Genomic DNA, 25,790 nt, shown 5'->3' on the forward strand with positions numbered 1-25,790 from the left:
CCCCCCTCCTTTGATTTCCCAGATTTTTAATAAAGAATAAAGATATTTTAAACATAGCTGTTTAGTGTTATATTTGGTGTGCAATAGTTATTTCCAGTAAACCTCTGCTTCATTTTGTTGACAATGACAATTTTTCATAGTACTCGATTCACAATATATCTTTTTATTATCCTACATTTGTGGTGAAATCTAACATAATTCAGTGTTCTAAAAAATGAAAATGGATAAATGTCAATTTGGATTTATGCAAGGAGGCAGGTCTACATCAGCAATTTTTATTATAAAACAGCTAATTTAACAATTTAGAGTGAAAGACTTGCACATAGTATTATTAATCTTGAGAAAGCACATGATGAAGTTATCAGAAACCTACTGTGGCACAGATTTAGTAGGAAAGGAGTGCCGGCTGAATATGTGAGTGGAGTATGAGCAAGTAACAACTATAATAGTGTTAAAATTACTATATATAGTTAGAATAACTATTATAGTGTTAGAACGATACAATTGTAGGTGGAACTGGCCAATTTTGTGTGAAAATAGGGCTTCATCCGGGTTTCGCCCATATTTATTCTCATTTGTGCTGGATTAGATAACAACTGAACCTCCTTGGTATAGAGTAGCGGAGACAGGTCCTTAATGAAAAATGATTAAAATTAAGTTGGATACAAACAAAAATTTTGAATATTCTTTTAAAGATGATATTTCAAGTCCAGATAGAGTAGTTGGCTTGAATAGACAAGAACTCACAAAAGATGATAATTTTCGGCTTTTAGGATCGGTATTACCGTTTTATTTATCATACTTCAATTAAAGGTAAAGGAAAGAGGCAAATTAAATGATGTGTGATAAAAAAGGTACCAAGAAAACTAAAAGGTAATTGTATAGGACTGCTTTTAGACCAGCTATGATGTATGGTACTGAATGTAGGGCAGTAAAAAAGGGGATGAACAGAAATTGCATGTTTCTGAAAAACCATAATCTCGGAGAAAAAGCGGAGAGGTACTTAGTCCCTGGAAGAGAACATAAAAGTTTACAGGAAAATAATTAGAGAAGCCGATCCCACATAAAGAAAGCTAACGAGAATAATAATGTTAATGAATGTTCTAGAAATAAAAATAATAAGAAGAACCTCTAAATCTTAATAAAAAAAATTACCCAATCAAAAAAATTAAAACAATATCTATATATCTAATAAAAAACATAAGTCAGAATTTAATTTTACCTACATAATCTCAAGAAAAAATAATTACATTTCTAATAAAACTGTAATAGCCAGCTTAATCCTAAAATCTGAATATCATCCGCTTTGTACCAATACCACAGTATATTGCTACTCTTTATATTGCTAATAAATTCTTTAGCGATATACTGTGTCACAATACCTCAATTGTCATTTTAATAAACATGAAACCCGCCAATTTTTAAATTGGGACCCACCCACCAACCAATCACGCCAAACCTAGGCTGTGCATTATAATGTAGTCTGGCGTTCGACTGACTGTGAGTTATTCGTCGTTCACTGTTCTAACAAACCATAGCTTAAGGATGTGATAGTTTTCCAGGCAAAATCCACCGGCAAATAGCTACAGTCTCGAAGCTACGAGACTTTGTGTCAAAAAACGTCAGGCTAGAGAATGTTATCTAGGACCACAATAGATCTAAAATTGCCGCAGCGGAATAGGCCAAAAGGCCTATCTAAATCTAATCTATTCTTGTATCTCAGTTTATTTCCCGATACTGGCACCACAGTGACTTTCTGCGGATGCTAACCAATTATACGAAGTGGTTGATCCGCATCACAGTCGATGCCGTGACGCCAATCTGACCCCTACCATTCATTTCTTTGCCCCTAGCTACCTATCCGACCTCTAGACCACGCACAAGGACCGCCCAAAGAATTAACTGAGAGTTACACATAGATATAGCATCTCACCGGATGGTAACACTGCCAATCAATTAGATTACGTTTTAATTGAAAATAAACACCATCATGAATGTTGGTTTCTAAGGGGCAGACAGCAACACGGACTATTTTCTGGTAGTAGCGACTAGTGTATGTGAATAACAGGGAGGGTTTAGAAGAGGAAGGTCTACAATTGATCAGATTTTTACGATGAAACCAATATTGCACAACTACTACGAACAAAATCTAGGTTTGCACATTCTGTTTATAGATTTTAAGCAGGCATACTACTCAATCTCGATAGAGAAAAACTTTACGAAGCGATGAATCTGTTAAAAATACCTACCAAACTTTAAAGTTAGTAGAAATGACCTTAAAAGCAACATTAAATCGAAGAAAGGTTATCAGATACTTTCACGGTAAGGAAGGGATTAAGACAAGGAGATCCACTGCCCACAATTTTATTTAACCTTATCCTGGAAACTATCCTACGACAAAGTGGTGTAGAGATTAAAATAAAATTATTTTCCTACTTTTTTTTTAACAGATTTGCTTCAGTGACGAAAGTACCTTTGAAATCATCATCATCGACCTGTATGCGTCCACTGCTGGACATAGGTCTCTGTCTTGTGTAGCTTGCATCCAGTTATTGCTAACACGCTTCAGGTCGTCAGTCCATCTAGTTGGGGGGCGTCCTCTGCTCCGTGGTGCTTCTGGTCTTGGCGACCACTCGACAATACGTGTTTTCATCGGTTCTCTGATAATCTGGCGACGTGTCCTGCCCAATTCCATTTTAGCGACGCGATTTTTTCGATAGCGTCTGTTGTTTTTGTTCTACGACATATTTCTTCGTTTGAGATTCGGTCTCTTAGAGATACACCTAACATCTGGCGCTCCATAGCCATCTGAGTCACGCGAATCTTATTAACTACCTTTTTTGTGAGTGTTAATGTTTCCACTCCATAAATAAGTACAGGTAACACGCATTGGTCAAAGATTTTCCTTTTGAGGCATACGGGTAGATCTGATTTAAATACATAGTTTAATTTACCAAACGCTACCTAGGCTAATCCTATGCAACGTTGGAGCCAGTGGCGGCTTTTGGGGGTAGGCAGGATATTATGTTAATGCATGTAAATAACTTTTAAATGCACTAAATCACTCAATACATTAGCGTCCGTTAAAACAACTATGTTATTATATTACCACAGAAAGCATCGAATCCTATTCAGGCATTTTAAATATCATTAATAGGCCCGATCGGAACTGGCCGACCCAGCTCACATAAGATCCCCGTACAAAAAGCGTTTGAAGTTAAGCAGCTTGCCGGACAACGATTTATATTTCGTCGTGTTTATGCTTGCTGTTTAGGCACCAGGCGATCGGGCCTACGCCGACCATCTTTGTCACTTGTAACGTAATTATCGAATTGTAATATAAATTTTCCTTTAAATTATGATAAAAAAATATGTAACATAATCTATAATTGTAACATGTTTTTAAACAAACAACACAATTGCAAACAAGTGCACGGTTGTCCAAATAAATTTAAAAAAAATCGTAAAATTCGAAAAAAGAAAGATTCCCACTCTCACACAAAAAAATATGTATTACACGCATTGGCGGCTACAGAATTTTTTTGGGGTGGTCATGGATCTTGAGGGTGATTACTTTTCTCTGATGCAAGGTCACTTTTAAACTTACCACCAATAGGATAAGTGGGTTTTCAAATATTTTTAAGGGGGGTCATGACCTCGTGACCTCTGGATCCGCCACTGATTACACATAGCTAAATCGTATTCATTTTACAAATTCCCAATCGTCAACAGAACCACGTGTAAGCCAAACAGGGTCGTACTGATGTACGACCGATGTATCATATGATTTTTAAAAATATTTACTTTTGAAACTGTTGAATTTCTTGAAATTTAATCATTATATCACAATTAAACTAAACTCTAAAAAATAACACGACCAGTAAATAACTTAACAATAACTATAACATAAATATAACACAATATATTAACTTAAAAATCAACACGATACAATTTGAATTTAAAATGCTGGCAAGTTGGGATCTGTAACATGAGAATCTGTCTCGCTTAAGGTAATAAATTATATTTAATAGCCTCTTGACGAATGAGACGGCGAATATCAACACGTGCTCATGTTTACTGATGGGAATTTGGTAAACGAATGAACTTTATATGTAATGTGTTGGCTTGGCCTACCCAAAAATTTACCACACCAGCCGCCACTGGTTTGAGCTCACATGGCTGGTTATCTCTGCCCAACCGAATTTCATGTCCTAGGTACTTATACGATGTACTCTGCACGATATTCCTTTCATCGACAGCAATATTTCGATTTAGCACCAGATTAGTCATTATTGGCGTCTTGTTCATATTATTCTTTAGTCCGAACTCCAACTTTTGTTTTCTTAAATTATTTTAGTTATTTCTCTTGTATTGTTTTCTCTTACGTATTTTCGGATTGACCCGGTGGACATCTTCATTGTTGGAGCCGTATTTTTCCGTCAGCCAACGATGTACCATTCTCTAAAATCGGTCCAGCTGTTCGGAAGCATGTAAGACCATATGACATGTTTGATATTTTGACATTTTAGATCTCGCGAAATTGCTCCAGAATCTCGGAAATTTATCATACAAGACTATCTTTTCCACTCTATAATACACCGGCTCTTGTAGAGTGCGCTGTTGTTCATTATTGCGAAATCAACTATGTTGTCCACCACCCTAGTTCTCTGTGTTTTCGTGAAGATCGTCCAAAATTGGTTGTTGTGTCATAAAATTAATATCAAATTGGTAAAAATACTAAATTTAAACAACAAATGCAGTTTACTTATATTTATATATAATACAAAATTAATAAAAAATATAATTTAAGTAAAAATAATATATTCACAATATGCAGATCATTCAAGTCACTTCAATTTCCCAAATCTGAAGATTTTGATTAATTCAAAAAATATATTCCGAGCTCAACTATTATGGCAATCCACAAGCTTCTATTGGATCTCGTTTAGAAGACCAACAGCAATGCAGATCTTCTTCTTCTTCGGTTTTTCAATCTCTTAAGCCTTTTCAAACACCTGGATTCAATGTAGATCTAAAATGTATTTCATATATACATAATTTCATTCACTATCACTATCAACGATTATTCTTCTTCGTTTAGTCGGTTTTTTAATACCGTGAGGCATTGGCTTTCTCCGTTTCTGCATTTCCAATTGTTTTTCTAAAATTTCTAGTTGAGAGAGTTCTTGGCGCGCCTCTATCGTTTCATCCATTACTACGAACGAATCCTGAAAAATGACAAAAAAAGTTTCAAAAGATGAACATCTGCGAAGGAGGTTGGAGAAAGAAAAAAATGACATAAACAAAAAAAATCTTCGTTGGAATGGAAATAACATTTATGTATACTTACATCTGAATCAATTTCGTCTTCTTCACTATTAACGTGTTGTGAAAAGATGTCTATGTTATTCTTGAACCGTTCTGGGATTTTAAATCTTCCAGGAATATTTCTCGGACTCCTGCAAATGAAAACAATAAATGAGGAAATAGTTAGTATGAGGGTGCGATAATGATGTGCATAGATATAGGTTCATCCATAATCAAATTAGTAGAAAAATCAGAGAAGCAAAAAAGAGCTCAAAGATAAATGCAAAGACATCGAAATATCACAAACAAAACACGACACATAATTTGGTGTTTATAAGAAGGTCAAGGAAAATTCAAGAACGAATTCAAGAAGAAATAACAAATCAAATTAACATGACAAACTTACATAAACGATTTGTTTCTAGATCCCAAAACAGAGAATGGTTGAGATCACAATTTTTAGTATTGCTAAAAAAAGCAGAAGGCAATAAGTCTCATGAGTTCATAATAAGTAATACATAACCGTATTTACGAACATTCTATATCTGTCAAACATTCCGATACTACTTCAGCCCTAGCCCAACATCATATTCAAACAGGCCACAAAATAGATTTTGAAAAAGCAAAAAACCATCGCTACCATCCGCTCCTTAAAAGCGAGAATCATTCGAGAAGCTATCGAAATCGAAAAACGGCCTAACAGCTTGAACACGCGCGATGACGCGAAACGATTGCCGACAACATGGCGAACCCTGCTTCAGCGACCTCCCGCCCACACCGCTCAGGCCACATCAATTCAGGCCACGTCAGCGCATACTGTTCCCGCGCATACAGCGAGTATAAAAGCAGCCACACAGGGTAAGATCGGTTGTCACTCGACACTGAGGAGTAGGCAGATTGAGACCTCAGTGCAGAGAGACAGTTCTTGCAATATAGAACACGATACTGGTACGTCTCGAGTGAGGGGAGTAGGCAGATTGAGACCCCGAACTCGAACCGAACCGTATCACTCTTGATAATGGCTCCAAAATGGGTGCCGAAACGTCGAGTAATAAATTCTCAACGCGGTTCTTCCCGAGAACTAAGTAATTTTCATATATATATATATATATATATATATATATATATATATATATATATATATATATATATATATATATATTTCGACATCCTCTTTTATGTGTTTTGTATAAAATGTTTTACGTTATTTTTTAAGAATGTTTCATCTGTTGCGACTATTGGCAGACCCATAATTACTATGTTATTTCTTTTCATCTGTGTTTCAATTCTTTCTACTTTGTTTTCAACCTAGGTTAATTTGTTTTTTGTTTTGTCCAATTCTTGCTTCATCTTTATATTTTCTTCTTTCAGCGCTATCATCTCTCCTCTATATTCCTGATTTCTTTCAGTTCCCCCATCATCTTCTTGAACATACTCATAACGTCGTCCTCATCCTCTCAATCTTCTTTCTTTGGTTTTCTTTTGCTTGGGGTTCGATAGTTTTTTTGCTCTACAGGAAAGATAAAGTTGACCCTCTATCTTTTCGCTTCTTGTCTTCTGACGCATTATCATCACTGTCCGTGTGCATCATATCTGTTTCTAAGGACCGCGAAAGGAACTAGATCCGCTTTCCGCTCAAAAATCCAGTTCCTACCAGTCCTCAGTTAGCAGAATTATTTTTCACTTTGGCAACGTCGCAAAACTAACGGACAGAGTTCCACTAGTATGACTGTTTCGAATTGTAAATAACCTTACTTATTCTTATCACTTCAAACATTAGTGCACTAGTTTTTACTGAAAGCGAGTTTTTTTTCAGAAATTTCTCACTTTGTCGTGTTTGTTATTAACAGGAGAAGATTTGTGTAAAAGATAAAGTTCAAAAAATTGTACGGAACGACCTGAAAAACAATTTTAAGGCGGTACGAAGTTCGGAGGGTCAATTAGTATACTAATAATAATAAAAAGTAGTAAATCATCCTATGTATTGCTTACCTGACTGACTTCAAATAGACTGCATGCATTTGTGTATCGACATCATGCGTTTCATCCGCTACGAAACTAGCATCGTAGTTGTCTTGACTTAAGAATTCGTCAGCTTCATCGTCCGAGACATTTATTTCGTCGCAAATTGATAATTCAGCCTCGTTTTCTATGAATTGGTTTACCAACTAAAACAAACAAATAAGTTGTAAGTCGTTAGTAACTCAGTTGTAGACTTGTGGTAAATGAAACTTTATTTTTCTTCTCCTAGTCCAGTAGGCTGTTTCCTTTCACTGTCTAAGATTTCTCTAGCAGGATATGTATAGAAGTTGTTTCGATTATTTCGTCGCTAATTACTAATTGTGTTAGTAATAAGTGGAATTTCAAATATACAGAAATGCTCAAGTTGCTCTAATCCAAATTAGCAGATGATACGACATACATTATATCAGGAAAAAAATGATGATTTAAAAATGTCTCATGAGGAAGTTTGTACTAAATCTAGCACATGGTTTGCTGCTAACAAATTAAAACTAAACTATGGTTTAATCATATGGGGTAATTCAACAAATGCACTTTAAATTTTTAGAATGTAAAAGAAAGCAAGCTATCAGGATTTTAGCAGGGGTTAGTTATCTAGAACACTGCCAACCTTTCTTTATCAAATTCAAAATTATGCCGCTACCTACTCTGTTCATATTGCAAGTTCTAACTGAAATTCACATGAAACGGGCCCATTTCATAAAGCAGTCTGATGTCCACGTCCACGTTTACAATACGCGAAACTGTCACTACCTACGAAAAAATCGCTGCAGATTACGTTTTACAGATAAAAATGGCCTTAATTATAACTATTAGGTACAATATTTTAACAAAAAGTATTAAACAGCTAAGCTGTAATAGTTTCGATAAAGTTATAAAAAAATATCTTCTGAAACATTGTTTTTACTGCTCAGAAGAATATATGCCATAAATCTTTTTCTCTTTAATATGTGTTCTTGTCTGCATATGTTTAAGTTACGTTTTATATTCCTTTTTATATACAGTGTAGGTAAAAGTTTATGGTCGGTATGGTAAAATTTAACAGGATATCTAACGCAGATATAAAATCATATTTTCAGCGAACAGACAAAGATAACAATCATATTTCCCCTTGGTCTCCCCTCCATATTTCTTATTGCTGCCCATTGCCCAGTAGTAAGACGATTAGTTCCGATTAGTTTCGATTAGTTCCGATCTGAGATATACATATCTCTGGTTCCTATCCTAAGAAACTAGAGGTGGGTCGTTGACATTTTTATCGGAACCGTTTTTCGTAAACTGTAACTAGTTGATTGTTTACCAGTAGTTTCAAATAAGCGAGTAAACAAAAAACATATTGGCTATTATATTGAAAGAAACTAACGAAGGATTTATTTATTATAACTTAAAAAATAAATTAAACAATACAAATAGTACTTACATTTACATGACACATTATTAAATCGCGAATCGTCATGTCTAATAAATTCATCAAAAATACACCATGGACTTAAGTCATCTTTATCAGTTTCTTTTTCTTGTACTGGTTGATTTTCACTAGTACAATCTTCTTTTTCTTTTTTTATAGAAGTAACCAGCTTCTTAACTCTTTCTTTTGTTTTTTATAACTAGGTATTCTGATTAATGAATGAGTTTCGATTTACGATTGATCTGCATTTTCGATTTCAAATCTTTATTGATAGTTCGTCAAAGGATTTATTTATTGTAAATATTCAATTATGAATTATTTTTCTTAGTCAAAATGATTGACCTAGTATAAGAATAATAATTTTATTTTCAAAAAATGCGCATTTGTAGAAGATGCAGCTTTTATGGTCCACTTTCTGAATATTGCAATGATTGAAACTTCTCCTGACGCATTTCTGTCCGTTTCGACTACTTCTACTACAAGTACTGACATACTGCCACCGCCACCCAAGCGTCAAAAGGTGACGGATACTTCCATTAATAAAAATATTAGTTTAGAACAAAAGAAACAAATAGATATGGATTTAATAAACCTATGCAAATACTCGTTTCATCCGTTTTCCATCGTTGAAGAACGAGCTTTTAAAAAGTTTGCAGGGTGGATTCCTGGATATAAACCACCAACAAGAAAAACTTGTTCATTACGTCAGGCTCATTACTTCAGGAATGTTATACCAAAACTAAGCAAATTATTAGATCACAAGTTGTTAAAGAAGTAGAAAATATCTGTATTACTACTGACCTTTGGACATATGGAGTAACTGAGAGTTACATCGCATTAACAGGACAATATTTAACCGAAAATTTAGAATTTAAAACGATTTTATTAGGCTGCTGCCATTTTTCTGGAAACCATAATTCAGAAAAGATCGCTTTTTAAATTAGTGAAATTATTTCACTAATTTCAAATTTCAGTTTCTAAAAAAACACATTTCAAAAAAAGTACCTTATCTTTAGAAAGGCTTTTAAAGTATCAATTACAACATACCAAAGTTCCCAAACGGCCAATCCAAGACGTGGAAACTAGGTAGAACTTCACCTATTACATGTTAAAAAGAATGACTGAGTTAGAAGAGGCAATCCGTTCCACTTTTGTATTAGTTAATACAGACTTAGACTTGGACCAAATCTAAATAATGAAGACTGGATTATTTGTTCTCAATTTTCCCAAATTTTACGGCCTTTTAAAGAAATAACAAGTACAATGAGTGGCCAAAAATACTTGAAGGGTAGTTCAGTGATTGTTATGGTACGCTGCCTTTAAGAATCTTGCAATAAAATTTTAGCAAACGGTAACCTTACATCCATAGTATCCGACGTAGTACAATTACTAATATCGGGTTGTATTGTTTAGTTTATTTTTCAAGTTAAAATAAATATATTCTTCATTAGTTTCTTTCACTTCAATAAATATACACATAAACGATAATAGCCATTATGTTTGTTTATGTAGGTACTCTCTTACTTGAAACTACTGTCAAACAATCATAGTTATTGTTTACGAAAATCGGTTTAGTTGCGTTAAGAGCGTAGGCGCAAAATTTCAGGCCAATGCTTTTTAAATGTATTAATTTTTTTCGAATCCTGAGAAAACTAACAAATATTTTTAAAAAATTTAAACGCAGAATGAAAGGTGACATTATTGCCGAGGACCGAAATAAACAAAAAGTTTTTTTGAATGAGATACTTAAAATTCAAAATCACACTAAATTTTCTCTTTTTTCGCCCCTGTAACTTATTAAAATAAACATTATAGAAGTTTTCAGAGACTTTCGGCCCTCGGTAATAATGTATTCTTTCATTCTGCGTTTAAATTTTTAAAAAATATTTATTAGTTTTCTCCAGATTCGAAAAAAAAAAAGAATGCCCACCTCTACTCGTTCGTTACCTGTGTTCGTGGTTTGATTCGGTGCTTTGACTAAGCGACATGAGACGTTGCCAAATAATTTCGTATGAAGGTTTATTTATTGTGGAGTTATATGCATTTTATTATTTTCATTGGAAATAAGGCACAATGTGACTTTAAAATAAGCTTATCTTGATGTTTAGATTTTTAATTCGGAAATCGTACTTAAAATACGAAACATTAATAAATTTTATTTACATAAAACGATTTCCGAAGTGGAAATCAAAATGTTAAATTAAACTTATTGTAAAGAAAAATTGTGGCAAATTTAAAATAAAAAACAATAAGATGCCATTTAAATCAATTCGCCCAAATTTGATTATCTTAGAACGTTGTTAAAATGCTAAAAAGACAACAGGTCAAATAAAACCAATAAGTTTGGCAACGTTGAACTTCTCCTCTTTTCTTAGTTCCACTAATGCTATTTCGACGATATAATGGGCTGACCTAATATACCTCTCTCTTTTTAAATAGGTGTTTCTCACTCCATCTCACATAAGGTACATACCGACCATAAACTTTTACCTACACTGTATGTACTATGTATTTTTTTTTGACTTGCTACAAACAACATTTGTATTTGTTATGTAGTTAAATAAATAATCTCTAAACTCCTGTAAGAAAAAAAATAATAAACATTTACCTTTCTACTTTTTGGCCTACTGCTTACACCTCTAGCTTGATTTCTGCTGCCCTCTTCTATCTCAACCCTCATTCTTTTCACCGGCTTAGGTTTAGCAAATACAGGACTGTCTTCTTTTGACTCGAACTCGTCGTCTGAATTGCTCAATATAGACCTCTTCGTTACTAAAGGCCTAGTACGAATCCAACCAGTACTTGGCGGTTTCGTCTCGAATTCATCATCGCTGTTGGAAGTATTGAAAGAAGTATTCGCAGAACTTAGCATTTTTTTGGTGCGGTCACTTAACGCCACAGTTTTTGGACTTACAATCGCAGAATTATCCAAAAGGTCTTTAGTAGAATCCGCTGATTTAGAACCAAGTGTTGTATTTATAGAAGAATTATTGTTGTGTTCGTTTACGTTTGCTTTAATCGAACTGTTTAAGGATTTTTCACTGGAACTTGAAGTGTTTTTGGTCCTTTTTGATTTCTTTGTATTAAAAGTAAAGATGAAAGAGTCATTTTCGACATCAGAATGTTCGAGGTTTTCTTTCTGAGACGAACTATTCATTTGAGTTGGTTTATTGACTAAAGAAATAAGCTGTGTTATAGATGCTTGGGAGGACTCAGTTGTTTGGACGTTTTCGATATTAAAAGTTGACACACTCAACGATTTTTGTACGGTTTTGTCATTTTGAGTTTTTAAGACACTGATTGTTGGATGTTTGCCATTAAATTCGCAACTTAGCGGATCTGGTATGTCGAAATTTTTATTGTTTGTTATACTCGGTAGTTTAAAGTTATCGTCTTCCATGAACTGTAAGAAATCCATTGATTCTGGTATGTCTGAGTCGTTTTTCTGCTCCCTTTCAGACTCGGGAACTTTCTGAATCTTGCCTGCATTAAAATTGTGGTTTTCACGATGCATTTGAAGTACTTTTTGGCTAAATACACGCCCCTCATTATCTGAAGTACTATTTCTATTCATTACTTGAGACTCTTTCGCTATTTTTCTTTTTGACTTTGCGATATCTACCAGTGATTCCTCCATGTTAACTTTACGGTTATCCACTTGGGGAAATGTCGGACTCATTAGCAACTCTTCATCGAAAAAGCTTCCTAACTCTGACATATTTACATTCAACTTGCAATTATTCGTATCACTTTCTGAATTTTTTCGAGAATTTGAAGAATCTTCGCAAAAATCGTTGGTGTTGCAACTATCAGTCAAATTAATGATTTCCTTGGCTTCTAAAACTGTTCGTTGTTTTTTACTATACTGTGATTCAAAGAAAGAAAAGTCGAAGAAATCGTTTAAGTCTTCAGGTGGAGTTTTCTTTGGATCTCCAGTATTGCCAGAGGGATTGTTTAAACTTTGGGACAATTTATCTACAATTTTTTCTGTTGTTTTACGTGTTAGGGGAGTACTGCTTAAATTTTGGGAATACGTGGCCTCTATTTGTGAATTTCTGATCGTCACATTCTTCTTTTTGTTAAAGTAAGAACATATTATCGGCGAATTTGAGTCTTCGCTTATAACATCATCTTCTACAATAACATTTTTGTTTGCTGCATCAGTTATATCAAAAATATCCGGGGAATATGTTATAGTGGCCTGGGAATCGGGAATATTCGGCTCGAAAACGTCTTCCAAAGTTTCCAATTTAAAAAAATCTAAAATATTCTTCGTTTCTTCTTCGGTGAAAACTTTTTTTATTGTAGTAACTTCTAACCTACTTTTGCTATTGTATTCTGTTTGTTGGGTATCATTTGGTAGAGGAAATTGCAAATTTTCATCGATTAAGGAAGTACTGTATTTATCTAATAAGTTGTTTAGTGATTTAGGTGCCATAAAACTTGCTGTAGTGTTGGAGAAGTCTGCCAAAATGCTTGTATCTATTAAATCTTCCAGCTCCATGACTTTAGCTTCTTTTTGCGTCGTCTGAGTCACAGGTGTTTCAGGTATTTTAAAATTAAGGCTATCATCGAACTGAAAACTACCATCAGCAACAGGATGTAAGCATTTTTCAAAAGCTTTCAGGTCTTCTGCAGTGATATTTGTGTACACCGAAGCATCTAGTTCTATCCATGCAAAAGCAGACTTGCTTGGAGTCTTATATTTATTTTTCCCGCAGTTTAACTGACTGGGGCATAGTGTACATTTTCTGGAGTTATCTTGTTGGATCGACAAAAAGTCCGCGAGTTCCCTGAACAGCTCAGGCTCTCCGAAATTTTTGTCTTCTGTATTGGACGTTTGGATGGACTCAGCGATTACTTGAGTTGATGGTAAGATGAAATCGCTGGCACTTTGTGATTTAAAAAACATGTTTCTTATGTCAGTTTGTTTCATGTTTTTGTTTTTTTGCGTAGCTGTCGCTAAAAATAAAATAGAAAGTAACAAAGACTGAAAAATCTGAAAACAAAATAGTTTGAACATAAACACAACAAAAAGGTTCGAAGTATTTTTCTTGAAACGAAGCTTCTATATTGGCGTTGTATTTTAATTTTTTCTCTATAGTGAAATGCTGAGGCGAGCGTCACAGAACAACCGCCACGATATGGCGTCATCACGTAGCGCCACAAGATAACGTCGTCACGGCGACACAAAATAGCCGTTCTTCACATCGATTCACTACTCTCGATTAATTCTTTTTAGTCATAATATATTTACTGTTAAAAACCCTAGACATTAAATGAAAAGTTAAGAATTAAAAGTATATCTGTCAATAAAAACTAGTAAAACAAACAGAAAAATAAAAGATCGGTACTAAAATTTGATTTGTAACGATTCTCGAACCGATGCATCAAAACAAAATAATGGTACGGGATGTGCATTCTATATACCATCAACAAACGTTCAAGAAAAATTCAAACTGAATAATAATACTTCCATTTTTTCTGCAGGAGCGATTGGTATTATTAAAGCCTGCGATTATGTCGAAAATAAAAAAAAAACAAGTTAAAAAAAATACATTTTTTGAGTGACTCCTTACCTGTTCTTAAATGCATCGCTAACCCAATTAATGTGACGGCTACTGATACAAATCCTTTTATACGAGAATTAAAAGTAAGAATTCATAAATTAAAAAAAAGTCAATACGAATTAAAATTCACTTGGGTAAAAGCTCATATAAGACTTCGTGGCAATGAAGTTGCAGACTCCTTAGCCAAAGAAAGCGTTACAACTGGAGAGCATATCAACAATTTAGGTGCTCAAGAATATTTAATGATATCTAAGAGTAATTTTAAGGAAAAATGGGAATTGCATTGAAAAAACTATTGCTCTAATAACCTCACACGATACACACTGTTACATCCAAGTTTTCCGACAGATTTGTGGCACCAAGATTATGATTTTACAAGAAATGATATTGTGACCATTTGTAGGTTGAAATTCGGACATGCAATCTTCCCTCAACACTTATATAAAATCGGTGTAGTCAACACCGAACTTTGTGAAACTTGCAATGTGGTTTGCGACTTAGATCACATTTTTTATGCTTGTAGTAAATTATTAATAGTTTATTATTGCAAAAATTATACTCCCTTTTAATCTACTTTATTTGATATCATTAAATATGTACAAGGTGTATAAAATTATTCTTAAGTTTATTAAAATGTGTAACTTAAAACTTGGTTGGTAAGATGGTTGGTTGCTTCATTTTCTTCCTAATTTCCTTTTGCGCTTATTTTTACGGTGCCAATAAGCCTTCTAAGCCATTTTTGAAATCAAACTGCTTTCCATAGAAGGATCCACGTCAAAAACCATATCTTTAAGTTTTTGAGCAGACTCGACTTGATAATTTCGTGTTTATGTTGCTTAAAGTAAGAGACGTGATTGCCGTCTCGACTTTTACTTCTTGGGATTTTGACGTTATGTAAAGAAACTCTTTAAATCTTTCGAACCATCCTTTACTCGCTTGGAAACTAGAAGATTCGTTGTCAGCCTTTAGATTGTCGTAAATTGTCTTGTTCTTATTTTATTCGTGTGCTAATTGGCATCTTCTTTTTTGTTTGATCTTCGATCCAAAGACCAAGTGCTTTTTCCATGTTTTCTAAGGTTTAAGATCGCGAAAAACAAGTTACTTCGTTGCTTGAACTAGAACAAACGGTTTTCTTACTCTTTGATCCTTGGAAAAGGTTCATTCACTTTAAAATTTTTGCGGCACTTCCACATGATTCTCCTGCAGCTAAACAGTCTAACAACTGAATTTTTTTTATCTAGACTCATTACACATCTTTTTCTTTTAACAGAATCTTTACTATTCCTTTCAGACGAAGACATGTGTCAGTATAAAAACTATGTACGTTAAAATGAGAACCTTAAATTGCTGTTACCCTACGCGAAATGCGAAGAAGTATATTATGTATGTACATACTACATATCTGTGATACCTACTGCCAAATGTGACGAATAGGAATGATATTATCGGACGAAAGTGAATTACCGTGTGCTGTATAGAGTAGGGCATTCGTCAAAAGTCGATTGATGAGTCCGTGAATAACGAGGGATTACTGTAGTGTTTTTAGACATAGTAATACGTAGTGGAAAACTCTTATTTAATTCGTTTAGAAAGTTCAGTTCACTGAAGAGCACAAGTTCAAAACGAAAGCACAAAACGCTGACTCTAAAAGATAAATGGGATATTATTAAGAGATGCCAGTGTGTTGAAATTCCGATGGCGATATCTAGATTCTATGATATTGGATGAGCTACAGTGTACGAAATGATGAAAAACAAAGACAAAATCGAAAAATTTATAAAATCTGTAGAGAATGATTCTAAGGACAGAAAAACCCTTAAAATGAGTGAATTTCCTGATGTTGAAAAAGCTCTGCACATCTGGTTTAAGCAACAACGACGCAGACAAGCTATTTCAGGTGACATTTCAAAAAATAAAGCTCAGTTTTTTTATCAGGAATTAACAAAAAACTGATTGTCGTGCAAGTCAAGGTTGGTCCGAAAACTTCAAAAAAAACGGTACGGAATACGACTTTTGTAGATGGGTGGAGAGAAGTTAAGTGCAGATGAGTCTAAGATATCTGAATTTATTCAAAATTTGAGCAAAAAGATCACCGAATTATACCTAATTCCTGAATAACTTTATAACGCTGATGAAAGCGGTCTAAACTGGCGGCAACTTCCAATAAAGACATTTGACACTACAGACGAAAACAAAGTTTTTGGTAGAAAACGTCCGAAAGAATGTCTTACTCTCATGGTATGCACGAATGCATCAGGATCCCACAAATTGAAATTGCTAATCGTGGGTAAGTCCAAAAATCCTCGTGCCTTCAAAAATGTTAAAATTGAGAAGCTACCAATTACGTACATGTGGCAAAGCCGTGCCTGGCCGACAAGAGAAGTTTTTCTGGATTGGTACTTCTTCTTATAGTGCCGTGCACCTATAGTGCATTGGCGAATTATCTTAAGGCCAGAAGTCTGTCTTTTGCGGCATGAAAAAGATCGCCAGTGTTGTTTATGCCTGTCCAGTTCTTTATGTTTCGTAGCCACGACATTTGTTTGCGACCTACTCCTCTGTTGCCTTCAATCTTTCCCTGTATGATTAGTTGAGGGATTGCGTATTTTTTTCCTCTCAGAATATGGCCGAGGTATCCAATTTTTCGTACCTTGATCAAATTGAGTAGTTCTCTCTCAGTATTTGCCTTTCTCGTTTCTCACTCTATCTGTCCATGGTATGCGGAACATTCTTCGCAATGTCCACATTTCGAAGGCCTCCAACTTATTAATGGAAGGTACTCTTAACGTCCATGTTTCCATGCCGTATAACAATATGGACCATACATAGCATTTAACCATCATGTAGCGGAGATTGAAGGAAGGATTGCGGTTACATAAACTTCTCCAAGAAATTAACGCACCACTTCAATAAATAAATTTTATTTGAAAACAGGCAAAGAATAAAAAATTAAACTTCACCAGATTTATTCTACATTTTATTAGTAACTATAACAATTTGTCTAATCATCAGAAAATGTTGAAGTGCGGGAGAAAACAAAATAAAACGGAAAATTCTAAAAAAATAATGATAAGAAAAGTAAACTAAAATATGAAAAAAGTCTTAATAACGAGTGTTTTTCACCTCTACTACATATAACAGCATCACATCGTTGGCCCATACTAAATATTAATTGCCATATTTCATTTTGGTCTAGTTCTCTCCAAATCTGGATCAGTCTCTCTCCCACTTCCTGTAAGTTGTTTGGTTTGATCGGTGTCGCTCTCAATCGCCTACCAAGGATATTCCAGAGATTTTCAATAGGATTTAAATCCGGATTATGTGCTGGCCATTCCATAGTGTTAATTTCTACCTCTTCTAGATAATTTCTGAAGATCTGTGAAGCGTGAGGTCTGGCATTATCTTGCATTAGTAAGAAATTTTCACCGATATAAGAAGCGAATGGTAATACATGTTGCTTCAGGAACTCCAATATGTACCTTTCAGCTGTAACAGTTGCATTTTGTATGACCACTAGGTCCGTACGTGCGGTCAAAGAAATACCACCCCACACCATAACGGATCCTTTACCAAAAAATGTGGTGTGTGAGAAGTTACACTGAGCATATCGTTCGTTGGGTCGTCGCAACACACGAACACGTCTGTCGTTATTGTACAAACAAAATTAGGATTCATCAGTAAATAGCACTCGTTCCCAGTCAGCCTCTAACCAATTAACGTGTTCTCTGGCAAAATGTAGTCTCCCCCTTCGATGCTCTGCAGTTAATAGAGGACCTCGGGCGGCAATCCTAGGTGTTAAGTTGTATTTCCTAAGTCGCTGGCGAACAGTTTCAGTACTAATTTGTAAGGCATGCACATCTTGAAGCTGAATTTTTAGACTTCGATGTTCGTTACAAAACGTTGTCGAAGAGCAGAAATTCTTAAAAATCGATCTTGAATAGGGATAGTTACCCGCTTTCGTCATTGCCCGGGTCTGCGAGTATGATCCCCTGTTTCGAGGAATCTTTCTAACACCCATGAGACGGATGTGTGGGACACATTAAACCGACGACCAATTCTTCGGTAACTCCAACCTTCTTCCGACAGTATCACTGCTTGGGTACATTCATCTCGGGTTAAATTACGTGATTGACGCTCCATAATAAACACAATTAACAATAATCAACAATTAAACAGTAGCCGAATAAAATTCGTGAACACTTGGAAATTAGTATATTTATAGAATTAGTATATTTTTTGCTTCTTTTTGTTTTGTTGCAGAAAAAACTATAGCAATAAAACACAGTGAATAAATATAGAGTGTACGAATAGCATATACAAGGGGCTTGCAAAATATAACATTACAATGAAAATTTTTATTAACGCTAATAAAATATTTTAATATTTCAAAGTGGTGCGTTAATTTCTTGGAGAAGTGTAGTATAAAATGTTACATATATTCGAACGTCAATTATCTAATCGTTATTCTTTATGTTAAATTGAACACACTAAACTAAACTGGGTTTCTTTGGGCCACCCTGTATACCATCGTGTTAACGATGACTCACCCTGTATAGCTTCTGACTATAAAGTTTGTAGTACTTACCGATTTGTGACATCGGAATATTGAACCGACGTGATTCGGCCATTTGCAGCAAAGAAACCAATAATCCGCAGTTACTGGAATGTTCCACAGTATGTATTTCTTGAAAACTACGATGCTTTTCAATTTTCTTATTGAAAATGTTTGGAACAACGTTTCCGTCAAAAGGATTTTCTGAAAGCATAATCAAAAACATGAGGTGCGAAAAATAGTGTAGAGGTAATGGATTTTGACAAGAGCTTTCCGGGATACAACGGTACGTGGAGTGCCACTCTCCGTTCCAATCTTGACAGTTCACACGGTATTGAATAGGACAGAATTGGCGATCTTCGATCGGCGTGGCGAGTCTCGTCATTTGTCAGTAAATCAACACAGTTTAAAGGAGCTCGGAAGCTGGCGCGCCAAACTAAACTAAACCCTGGTTACTTCACGCTCCATGGGAATGGCTCGACCACATTTCGACGCGCCAACCATGTTGGAACGATAACTGACACTCCACACGCCGTTAGATCCCGGTTTTAGAAAATTAGAAGGATTCTACGATGCTTAAAGTAAAAGAAAAAGAGTTATTCTATTAAATTGTCTTATATCTTATCAAATATTTTGAAAAATTTCAGTAACTTTTTTGTATTGGCATAGAGTTTAATTTTTTTTTTATTCGAAAAGCTGGTATTTTTACGCTGAATTAAAAAAAATCGTTATCTACGACCCCTTCTAAGGAAGTTATCCCTTTTTTCAAAAAGTCGATACAGCGTTTTTTATAAACATTAAGGAAGAAAAAAAATCATTTTAATAATTTAACATTTCAAATTTTACTACAATAAATTACAAAAGGATTCCTTTTAAAATAAACCCTGAAGAAGTGTGAAGGGAGAAGTGTGAAGTTAAAACAATGAAAAGTGAAATTAAAACTTCAAATTTAAGTAAATTGTAATATCTATGTATGTTTTTTTTATAATTTCTATTAGGTTTTTTAAGTACCAAGTATATAAATATGCAATTAACTTTTTATTAAAATTAAAAATGAACTAATTCAGTACAAAGACACACTCACCTTTTACGGAAAACAGTTCAGGTTGGGGTATCTTTTCTTCTATTTCAACGATTTCGAGGTCCGGTGAAAATGATAGCTCTGATGATTTCCTCGACAAACTTTTTAACATATCCTAAAATATTGTTATTAAAATAGGAATGTATTCATATAAAAATGTAGCATGATTTAAATAAAATAGCTGTAGTAGCGAAAGTAGAAAGGAAACCATGTCTTAATCCGTTGGTTAACATCAAAAAACTGTTCAGCTACTGTCTGCTATAATGAATCGATCCGATATTTTACGAAAACTGAAATGTATATCCATCGAAGACCACCGTTTAATAAAAAAAAGGCTTATAACAATTCGTACCATAATTCGCACATTATTGCTACTAAAAGTGAACAAACACGTCAACCTCCTCGGAACCTACTTTATTACCAGCATCATTTTACACTACTGCCAAGCTGTATCTGCTGCTACACTCTCAAGAACACTTAAGATGCCTTTTAAGATAGCCACAACAGTAGTTCGGTGTCCATCTTAACAGCAGTATCACGCTTTCGTTACATTTTCTTGCTAGTTACAAGTTCTTTAAGGCTCCACCAAAATAGCAAACGGCTGTCTAGGTAAATGGTTACCATGGTGCTCAAGAAAAATCTTTCTCATATCTTAATTTTCGTAACCTAGTACTTCACTATAATACGTATAGGAGTTGTAAGTGAATAAAAAGAAAATATTTTTGAAAAAACTCTATCTTTTTTTGCATCTTCATTTCCTGGGAACTTGGTGTAGCCTGGCACTTATTAGAGCTTTGATTTTCTTGCTAATTACAACTTCCTTGAGACTTGTGCCAACTTCAGGCTGATTAAACGGCTACATATATAACTTACCGGGACCACCAGAATAGCAAATGGCTACCTAGGTAAACTGTGACTAGTGTAAAATGTACTCAAAAAAAAAAAAACAATTTTCGTAACATAATACCCAACCTTAATACATATAGGAGTTGTGAGTACAATACTAAATGTTTCCGAGGAGGAAACGCAAAAAAATTAGTAGAAAATATAATGGCAAATGATATACAATCGAGAAACGATCAATCCCATATAAAACAATCTACAAATGCATCAGTTTCTACATCAATCAAAAAAAAGATCTGCATACTTTGGAGCTATATATTTAATAAGTCATCTAACACAATAAGGGTATATCGTTCTTTTAAATATTTACTTCTAAAGCTTACCTTAAGGTTTCCACCTTTTTTGGGAACAGGATCTTCCACTGTGATAAAAATCTTTTCACATTTGGGCGTTATACCGTCCGGAATCAATCTTGGACACTCACCGTGCAAACCTAAACATATTTCTGGTATTAGAACACATAAAATATTGCTACGTCGAACTTTCGATTTCATTTTGGAGTTTCAGCAGGACATATTTAGTGATTTCAAAATCCTGAGTCACTAGATCACTTCACTTCTATATACACTAGCACTACATGCTGCATTACTATCAATAGGTCCCGATGAAGAATCCAAAAAGCGATAAAAAAGTGATTTACCTTTGGCCAAAACTTTCGATCCTAAAACATGAAACGCCACATTATTCTTATGAATGAGACAATCCTTAAGAGTCTGCTGCTCCTTTCCTCTGTAACTAAAACGACAATTTTACCATCTTTTTTTCGGCCGGTCCGTCCCATTCGCTGTACCATTCGAATGGGAGATTTGTTGGAAATGTCGAAACATACAATCAGGTCCACTTCTCCGACGTCCAGGCCTTCTTCCCCTATGCTTGTGGATAAGAGAACGTTGCAACGACCCTCCTGAAGGCTTTCACTACCTGATGGAAAATATTAACGATGAAATCATAAACTATAACATTTAGTGTGACTAATAATATTTGCTATAATCTCTACAAAAGTATACAAAAGCTAAAACTATGTAGTTAATAGCATCATCTAGTTCTCAGAAGACCCGAAAGCTTACACCCTCTTCTTTTTATCTGGTTTTACTTACCATCATTAGATTGTGTTTTCAAATTAAATTAAATTAAAAATAAATGCTAAATGTCTATACATACACTAATTTGTGTTTTCTGGCTGACTCCATTCGCCTGTCCAATAAATATCCTGGGTTTCAACACTGGCTTCGACTGAATCAGTAGTACGAAAGCTTCCATCACAGATTCCCTATACTCAAAGAACACAATAACTCTACTTGAATCACCAGTTTCACTAAAATGCTCTAGTAAAATCTCTTTAAGTTTATAAAACTTTGGATGGCCAAATTTGACATTTGGTGGCACCTAAAACGTACACAAAAGTGACTTATTGTTGCTAAAAGTTGAAACAATATTATTACTTCTGGATATTCACCATCGGGAAGTTGTTGAATATGAGGAAGAGGTCCCATGTGTTCACGTATAGTTGCCATGATTTCTCTAATGTCAGTATTATTTCTTAACAGTGGTTTATCGATATGTTCTACAACAAATAAAAATTAGGGTTTGCCTAGGGTTTTTACTCTGTCTTACCTTCAAAAAATGTCAAAAAACTTCTTAAACCGTGTCTTATCAATAGTTCAGATGCATGATAGAGGGTTATGCAGATGTTTAGGCTTTTCATAATTTCTGCATAATTTGGACTAAAAAAAAAATAGAATATATCATACTATACTGTTTTTCTATTCTCAGGCTAGATTTCATTCTCTTATAGCAACCTGTCCTTTTTTAAATTCCTTGTGAAAATTGAATGAGAAAATTATTTGCTAATGTTGTCATTTTTTTGCAACAACTGACTTATACATTAGTCCCTCTCGCCATACTGTGTCATATGCTGCTGTTAGGTCTATAAATACATTCATTGTTAGGTTTTATTTTGGACAAAATAGATCTCAACGTGTTTGTTGTTTTGAATGTTGTTGAAATGTTGAATTTATTTCCTATCCTTTTAAGCTTTTCCGATAATCCTTTTATGTATGGTATTGTTATTTTCCTCGTATTATTCCTTGTATATGCTGTAGGATCTCGTTCTAAGTTGTTTTGTTCTATTCGATCGATTGTTGAAAATTCCTTATTTATAAGACAAAGAATTGCATTTATAAAATACCTTGTGAATGCGATCAGTTTTTGTTCTATTCGATCGATTGTTGAAAATTCCTTATTTATAAGACAAATAATTGCATTTATAAAATACCTTGTGAATGCGATCAGTTTTATTTAGGTGAAACATCAAGACCATTAAAAGTTAGAATAAGTGAACATCAATCCTACATTAAAAATAGAGAATTTGATAGATCTCAAATATGTAAACACGCATGGGATAATGAATATAGGGTTCAATGGAATGATTCAAATATAGTCCTAAAAGAAACGGATGGTAAAAAGAGAAAAATCAAAGAAGCGGCTCTAATTATGCTAAATGAGACCAATTGTGTCGCGAATTCCTCGGCAGAATGTAGTAGGATCTGGTTACCCATATTGAAAGAGGAAGTTATTAAAAGGAAAATACCAGTATTGGTAAGTCAGTAACATATAGAGAATACATCATTTATGTTTTTTAAATAACAAACATATAAAATCGGAATTTGGTGTTTATTGAAGGTAAACTAAATGCACGATCAAATACTTACCATGTCGGGATAGTATTATGAGGTTTTTTCCTGGTTTTTCCCTCATACTTTACTATGGAATCACTAACAGGAGAATTTTACTGTCATCATGGCATGTATTTGTCTTTTTAAAGACGAATTACATGTTATGATCTTTTCTGACGGATATTCTCAAGTTAAAGTTGATTTCATGTAATCGAATGAACTATCTTATAAGTAAAGTCGTCCCAGGAACGCAACTCAACAATATTGGCAATATCATTTTAAAGTCGTCTACTTTAAAATGTATAAGGTATGTCTGAATTGTCAATATAGATGAGTCAGATAAAATTAAATTATTAGAAGAATTTTTCACTAAGTAACAAAAAACAAAATTTGTTTAATTTACTAATGTTTGTATTTTGAGAACGATTTCCGAAGTGGAAATTGAAACGTCAATAAACGTATTTTAACCTTTAATTGTGGCTTATTCCCATTTAAATAGTAATTAATTTAAAATGCCACAAGAAAATAGCTTCAGAACAATATTCATATAGATAAGTGTATTCTTTTGATAAAACACATTAGAAAACCTACATGTATAATATTTAAGCAAACTTATAGTTCTTACCTTGTCCCACGAGCATTTTGTTGATAATTTTTCATAAGAATGAAAATTTTTCCTTTAGTCAAGCTGGCACAGTTCCCCTGAATAACTTTATATCTTATAAGAGTCCTTGTGTAATATTCTAAAACCTAAATGAAGACAGATTTTAAAAAAATATATCCAGACCTGAACATACCAAATTGTGAGGCATCAGTTTTTTCTTTAATATCTTTTTATTTTTAACCAATGACTTATTTTATTGAGATCATCATTTTTTTATGCATTGCTCATTATTTGATCTGACCTGATCATCAGCTTTTCTATTTCTTTACATGGAATTCAAATCACAATGAATTTACTTTGAGTTATTTTATAATTTTTTACAGTTTACTTTCAATTGATACAAAAACCACATTTTCTTGTAAAACTTACTTTCATATATGAATCTTTTACTTCCTGCAACTTAGTACCCAAGGGAACAACTACTGTTGTTAAATTTCTTTGAAAAACATAAGGGCTTACATCTGCACTCTCTTCTGTGCGGAATTCTAGATGTGAAATCAGTAAATTTTGAACAACCTATAATGCATAAAGACTTTTTATAAAAATATTCTATCAAAAAACACCTTTTTATTATTTACCTCCAAAACATCATTTATAGTTCCACCAGGTGTAGCACTTAGAGCCAAAACTCTAAAATACTTGTTGGAACTGCTAAGCTTTCTTATGACTTCACAATATGCGTGATTGCCTCTAGCTCTGTGGGCTTCATCAAACACTAAACATTTTATTTTAGGGGCTAAATCTTTGAATTTTTCTAAATCGTTTTGCAGAATTTGAGGAGTAATGAAAAACACTCTTTTTTCTTTCCAAATATCTTCTCTGGAAGTGGATATCTAAAATAAAATGCATACTATACATCTCAACAATATATCCCTTCTAAGAATCCTATTGCTTTTAAATTTATTGTAAAAACTATGACAATTGTAATGACAATTATATTGCTTACTTTCGCCCCAGTGATTTCCACAGTACACTCTTTTGGTATGGCCATAATATCATAGCAAGCATCTATTTGTTGCTTCACCAGGGGTTTTGTGGGAGCCATAAATATTACTTTGCCCTGGGGATACCATCGAAAATAGTTAAACATCACTACAGCTGCTATAAATGTTTTGCCTAGACCTGTAGGCAAACTAACCTGAAGAATTCCAATTATTAGAAAAATCATTCCTTCATTTGACAGATATATGGGTGATTAAAATTATTAAAACGTATTAACAGTACTAGAAAAACTAAAGCTGTTAAAGAAATGTAACCTACCAGAGTGTTTTTAAGTAATGCCTCTTGAACAATGTTGTATTGGTATTCTCGAACGGGATAATTTGTGGGATAAATCCATGTTTCACCTGCTTGTAAATCAAAACCTTCTGTTTCTGGATCTTTGGATAAATTTGTGGATCTATAATTTTTAGAAATTATAGACAATGTATTACTAATATGCTACATACTTACAATGTGTTGTTTAAATTTTTACTCATACTCAAAATACAAACATTTTTAATAAGCTATTTACAATGTTTTAATTTAAAATGATATTTATATTTAAATTAAAAAACAAAAACAAGTTTTTTCCACTTTCCACATGATTTGAAAATTTGACGTTGACAATAC

At 34.0% G+C, this 25,790-nt stretch overlaps 1 protein-coding gene across 1 annotated transcript; it reads right to left on the reverse strand.

The window, feature by feature from the left end:
• Window positions 1–4,761: 4,761 nt before the first annotated feature.
• Window positions 4,762–25,787, reverse strand: Fancm (FA complementation group M). Its single transcript, XM_072534039.1, is given in 18 exon segments — window positions 4,762–5,228; window positions 5,351–5,459; window positions 7,300–7,475; window positions 11,346–13,699; window positions 18,890–19,060; window positions 19,941–20,052; window positions 21,164–21,273; window positions 21,481–21,570; window positions 21,573–21,761; window positions 22,004–22,226; window positions 22,283–22,404; window positions 22,455–22,564; window positions 24,141–24,265; window positions 24,549–24,695; window positions 24,758–25,012; window positions 25,126–25,317; window positions 25,440–25,578; window positions 25,632–25,787. Coding segments are annotated over 18 exon segments (4,818 nt in total). The 5' UTR covers window positions 25,658–25,787; the 3' UTR covers window positions 4,762–5,060.
• Window positions 25,788–25,790: the final 3 nt, after the last annotated feature.

Source organism: Diabrotica undecimpunctata, chromosome 6 (assembly GCF_040954645.1).
Source record: "Diabrotica undecimpunctata isolate CICGRU chromosome 6, icDiaUnde3, whole genome shotgun sequence".
NCBI classification, from domain to species: Eukaryota; Metazoa; Arthropoda; class Insecta; order Coleoptera; family Chrysomelidae; genus Diabrotica; species Diabrotica undecimpunctata.